General features: G+C 32.9%; 1 protein-coding gene across 1 annotated transcript in view; it reads left to right on the top strand.

The window, feature by feature from the left end:
- Nucleotides 1-5,442, top strand: part of LOC110030722 (protein YIF1B-like) — a 78,512-nt gene extending 73,070 nt beyond the window's left edge. The window contains exons 2-5 of the mRNA XM_020733607.1: nucleotides 4,056-4,228; nucleotides 4,385-4,483; nucleotides 4,560-4,711; nucleotides 4,850-5,442. Coding sequence (XP_020589266.1) covers nucleotides 4,058-4,228; nucleotides 4,385-4,483; nucleotides 4,560-4,711; nucleotides 4,850-5,231 — 804 coding nt within the window. The 5' untranslated portion in view covers nucleotides 4,056-4,057 and the 3' untranslated portion in view covers nucleotides 5,232-5,442. The remainder of the gene's footprint in view (nucleotides 1-4,055; nucleotides 4,229-4,384; nucleotides 4,484-4,559; nucleotides 4,712-4,849) is intronic.
- The last annotated feature ends 848 nt before the right edge of the window (nucleotides 5,443-6,290 follow it).

The raw sequence follows: 6,290 nt of genomic DNA on the forward strand, positions 1-6,290 counted from the left end.
CTTTCGTAACTTGTATTTCAGTACTAGTGCTCCCACCAGTCAGTTCAATAGGTTGAGAACTATCAATTTCTTCTTGTGTTGCAAGTGGCAATTGTTCGTCATTTAATACAAGATTGAGAATGCTCAACATTTGACATTGTAAATATTTAAACAAAAAATATAATATCAAATGATATGTAGGCAAAAAAAATTTTGCAGGATAATAAAACATAAGTATATGTCTTCCAAATGAACCCTGTAAGAATTTCATACACTATCATTTGACTTCTAATGAGATCCCAAATAAAAACTGCAATTAAAATGCTAAATGAAATCTCTATCATCAATTTTTAGAAAAACTATCATAGATTTACATGCTTAACATGAAAAAGTAGTACCATAGATCCATATGAATTATGCATAATATGGAAAGAGAAGTACCATGAATTGATTTATCTCTATATCAGCCAATAAAAGTTTTGGAGAATAGAAAGAATAAACTTTTATATGAACTGCATCATAAAACATTGCAATTATTGCCACCAACTTGTAAATAAAAAATCTCATTTGAAACCACAAATCATAAAGCATTGCAATCATTGCATGCAAATCTTTTTTATAAACCAATGCCTTTTTCATAATTCAACGAAAGTCACCATTTGAAACCTACCAGCTCATATAAAAAAATGTCATTTGAAGTCAAGATAGAAGAAAGTGTTTCAGCAACAAAAAACTTTACAACCATAAATACCATCCCTACTCATACGCCACATCGACCATTCCAATGCAAATACTCTCAAACCAATTAACTCAACTCAAACAGATCCCATGGTCACATTTAAGACAGAAAAGGGATAAAGAAATCTTGTAAATCTATTAAATAGCAACTAAGAAATCCAGGGACTCACTAACTCATTATTCTATGTTTTAGTTCTTATTAAACAATAAACCTTAAGACTAAAAAAACTCTGAATTACTTCCATTCAGGCATTAATATTCCTCCAAATGCTTCTAAAAAAGATTTGAAAGCAGGAAATACAAAAGCATTGCGTTGATATTTGTACGCATAAAAGAAAATACAACAACATAATATGCAATAAAATCATTTTGATTGTCTAGCTTGAAACACAGTACATATTGGTGAGTGAAAACAACCTTATTCTGATTCTACCTCTTCCAGTATAAAGAATATGAAATCTTTTCGTTTTCACAGAGTCAATACGCTGAAGTCTGTGGAAGATATTTTGGAAGCTGCGGCTTAGGATATATCTTGAAATATTAAGAATATTTATGCCAAAAAAATATGACAAGGAGCAAAACGAAATAATATTTTCAAATTTCACATTCTGCCAATATCCCAACAATTGAGATCCAATCCACACCTCTTTATAAAGCATGGTTGTAACATCCAATTCCACCAACACTCTAGCAACTAACAGCTTAGTGAAACTAGTTGCTGCAATATCAACCGTTATCGGCTTTCTAAAAAGGGAAGCTAAATAGAATAAAATAGATTAGTTGAAATAGAAATATGAAAGCAGGAAACAAGATGGGTTGCTTCACAAATCCACTCATCAAATATTTGTACGCATAAAAGAGCATTGCATATTAAACTAGGAGATACAAGAGCATTGTTCATATATACCAACCTAAAATTTTTTTTAACTTGCATATATATCAGTTTATTGAAATCTGGGAGATACAATTAAACTAGGAACAAGAATCGGTTCCTACAAAAACATCATAGACAAATAGCAAGTGCCTACAAAACATTCTTTATGTTCATACCTCAAAATAATAGCAGCCTTCCATGTCAAAATAATAGCAGCCTCCCATGTCAAAACATTCTTATGCATTTACCTCAAAATAATGTGAATAATTAATGAAACATATGAGTATCACTTTGTCAAACAAATCAACATTAGAAGTTAAAATCTAAAATTTCATAAAATGTACCAAGTCAAATTCTAGATAGATGAATATTTTTGACCAAAAGTCTTGGTGACAATGGGATGATGACTTAAAAAGAAGTCATAAGGTCCATCAGACAAAGTCTGCTGAACATGATAAATTGTGATTATTATCAGAATAACACATCTTTTCCTGAAGCCTATGACAGACACTTAGCTGCACTTACTAATCTATAAAGTTATCATAATACCAGCACCAGACATTTCAAATAAATTATCAATAAATTGACAGTAAGCCTATATTTCAAAGTGAAAATTAATTTGGTAGACAACACTTCAACTTATATAACAAGCAACGGTGAACATTGTCAATGCTTGAATAAAAGTTCCTCATTCAAGATACAATCCTTTCTAATAATCTAAAGTTGCTTCTGCAAGTATCATGCCACCAAGCCTTGCTTTATGAAAAGAAGCATACATATATGAAAGAAGCAGAAACAAAGATCTACAGTATAGATAGTGAAACTTAGAACGATTTAGTCCCCCCAATGAATCTACAAAATAGATGGATCTACAATATATGAAAGAAGCAGAAACAATGTTTTAAATGTTTAGGAGTTAAGAAGAAATAAACCTAAAAAATACTCAGAGATGAAGCCTAGGTTTCACTCAAAAAACTTAGGTTTCACCCCCAAAGAAGACAAACAGATAGATTTAACCTAGGTTTCACTCAAATAAATAAACGTATAGTCAATATGAAAACAAACAGATTTACATTTAACCGACGTTTCACTCAAAAAAGAAGAAATAAACCTAAAAAAAATTATGAAAATTTAACCTAAGAGGCAAGCATGAAGATAAACTTGAAATGTTAAAGAAAATATACTCAAAAAAGACGTCTCGGTGGCCTTACAAGCAACCAAGCAAGAATATCGAGCACTGAAGCAAGAATACCGAGTAGTTGATCCAACGCCTACTTTATGGAAGACAAATAGAAGTAGAGATCAGAGAAAAAACACAAACATTCAACCCTAAGCTCTCAATGACGAAGCTTTTTGCAGTTTTGAGGCGAGGAAAGAGCCGGCCAAAAGTTTTTCGAGAGGGGAGCGCCGAAAGGATGACGAATCGCGAACACGCCGAACAGTAGGGTTAGGGATTGCGGTTTTTAACTTATATTAATATATATAAATAATATTTTATATTAATTATAAAAATTATATTATATAACTATATAATTTTTTTTATTATTTACTAATACAGTTTATTAATATATTATTATTATTATTTTATTATATATTATAATATATAGAATTTAGTTTTTTAAAATTTGATAAATTTTTAATATATATAATATAATTATTTTTAAATTTCATAATATTATTTAAATTATTTATATTTCGAATAAAAAAAATTTATTCGTGTTCGTCTCGTTTGCTTATCGAACGAATCGATCATGAACTACTTACAGAGCCGAACACGAATTGTTTGCGAACGACGAGCTTTTTGTACAGCCCTACATCCAACTAGTGAGAATTAATATTTAATTTTTTGTCTATTTAACAATTCAAAAAATATAAAAATTTTGAAAATTTTCGAACGTTTCGAAAAATTCGAACAATTCAAACATATTCGAACGATTCGAACTAATTTCGAACAAATCGAACCGAACACGAACAGACCTTTCACGAACAATTTCGAACACGAGTTTATTTCAATCAAACTATATTTCAAACAAACCGAACACGAACAGGTGCACTGTTCGTTCGTGTTCGGTTCGTTTACACCCCTAGCCCCACACGGACCCTAAGTTTGATTCAGCTGCAGTATTGTTGCTGATTAAAATGTTTGGTTTGGCCAAATTTGAGAAGTCTGCCGTGCATCTTTGTTTCTGTGATGAATGAAATGCTGGTAGTTGTTACAGAGTCTTCAAGGAACAGTTCATTCTATTTTTATTTTTGATTTTTCTTTCTCAGGTTTGGTTTTTATGATGATTTTTGCTACATGGATTTTCCTAGGTAGCAATAAAATCTTAACTTTATACTGCTTTTTTTTGTCCTGTGCTAAGGCTTCACAGAATTGAACTTACTAATTTGATTGTACTTCCTCCAGTTTTGTGGGTACCAGCCTCCTGTTCTAATGCCAGATTGTGTTTTACCTTTTTTACAGCAATGTATGGTAATATGGGAGACCAAACTGGGGTTCCCAGGCCCCCACAAAATCCTCAGCCCACTCCTTTTGGGAATACATTCTATGGAGCAGGATCTGGTCTCTTCCGAAGCGGTCTAGAAGCATATGGAGAGAAATTTTTGGGCTCAAGCTCTGAGTTCATGCAAAGTAATGTATGCAGATATTTGCTTTGAAATAACGATTTTATACTCTTTTTTGTCAGCCTCTCTCCCTCCTCTCTCTTTCTTTGAGCTTGCTTCCGATGAGGTTAGAAAATGCGATGTCAAATTTATGCTTCATTGTTTTAAATTTGGTATGTTGTGAAACAGATTAGCAGCTACTTCTCCAATCCACAATACTATTTTCAAGTGAATGATCAGTATGTGAGAAACAAGTTAAAAGTAGTTTTGTTTCCCTTTCTACACAGGGTAAAGTTTCTGCATTCTTTGGGTCTCATTCAAAATATAAAGCTGTCTTTCCCAACCAACTGTTATTCATTTCCAGGGACATTGGACAAGAATAACTGAACCCGTTGGTGGCAGGTTGTCATACAAACCTCCTGTATATGACATCAACGCTCCCGACTTATATATTCCTTTGATGGCCTTCGGTACCTACATAATTCTTGCAGGCTTTTCTTTTGGTCTTATGGGGCGGTATGTTTCTTTGTTCCTTATTTGACTTATGTCAATCGATATAGATTCATAATCAAAACATCAAGGTTTAATTTCATCGTCTTCAATCCAAACGAAACGTTTCGTTATGATAAAAGAGATATCACACATCTTGTGCAGGTTTAGCCCTGAAGCTTTGAGCTTGCAGTTTACAAGAGGTTTGGTCGGCTGGGTTCTACAAGTAATGCTTCTAAAGGGTTTATTGTATTCTTTAGGAAGCGGCGAGGCTCCTCTTCTCGACATTGTTGCCTATGGTGGGTATGCTTTTACTGGCATCTGCATCTGCGTGCTTGCGAGGCTTTGTTGGAGGTACTCATATTACTTTGCAATGCCTTTGATGAGTTTGTGTATGGGGGTTTTCTTGGTCAAAACCATGAAGAGGGTGCTTTTCAGTGAGATGCGGAGCTATGAAAAGCGCTCAAGCAGGCAACACTATTTCCTGCTTTTCATGGCCATTGCACAGTTTCCTTTGTTCTTCTGGTTGGGCAATCTTGGGGGTTGATCAGCTTTTCTCTGCCTTCTTTTTTCCTTTTAAGCTGCTTTTTCTAATTTATATGTTTATATGTACAATTCAATGGCTGTGTTTTTAAATACTAGAAATTAGAAGCAGAAAAAAAAGGATTTTGGATTCTTCTATTCAGTATAGCTGAGGTCTGTATGTATCAAGTTGTTCTTAAAATTCATAGAATGTTCTTGAAAACAGAGGCTTAATAATTCTTGATATATATTTGAGAAGAAAATGCCTTTTATTATATTCAGCACGTCGATATATTCATAACATATGGCGAATTCAACGCACGCACACACACAGCCAAAGTTCACTCTTTTCGTTTCTCATTGAGCTAACAAGGAACCAAGTTAATTTTCTAACACTGTACTGTAACTGATCAATGGCTTGACATAGGAGTAGCCAAAACTAGAGGCATTATCAAGTAATATTTGATGCTGTCGAAGGTGTTTTGACATTATCAAATGACAGACATCTATTAGAAATATTTGATATAAATTGTCTTAGATATGACAATTTCCCGTTGTAGGAGGTCATTCTTACTTCTGCGGTGCCTTACTATAGCTCAGAAATTTTGTTCAGGTCATTTTAGAAATACACTTTAGAGTGTTCATTTTCAAATCATGGCAGTGCCACAGCTTGAAAATAAAATGGTTCTCTTTTTTCCTGATAACCAGATTATCAATATACTAATCCACTTGATTATGAATAAGTCTATGAATCATTGTTCACCGATAGATTACACTAATATTCTTTAGGCCGAAATACATAACTCCGAATCAAAATATTTCAATTTAGGTTCAAAAATTTGAGAATTTTTTATGTATAGGTGACATCTTGATTTGTTTATAATTAGATGAGCCATCAACTGAGAAGAAAATTGCATTTGAAGAGGCCACAACTTTGGGGTAGATAATGGAAACTCATTAGGACATGCTTTATTTAGATTCCCTAGTTATTGCTCATGCAAATTTAACCTTTTTTTACCAATTGATCAATTTTTTTTTTTTATCTCAGTTATTATTTGTTATTCAATTCTAAGCACATGTGCTA

This window comes from Phalaenopsis equestris, unplaced genomic scaffold (genome assembly GCF_001263595.1).
Source record: "Phalaenopsis equestris unplaced genomic scaffold, ASM126359v1 Scaffold000755, whole genome shotgun sequence".
Lineage (NCBI taxonomy): Eukaryota > Viridiplantae > Streptophyta > Magnoliopsida > Asparagales > Orchidaceae > Phalaenopsis > Phalaenopsis equestris.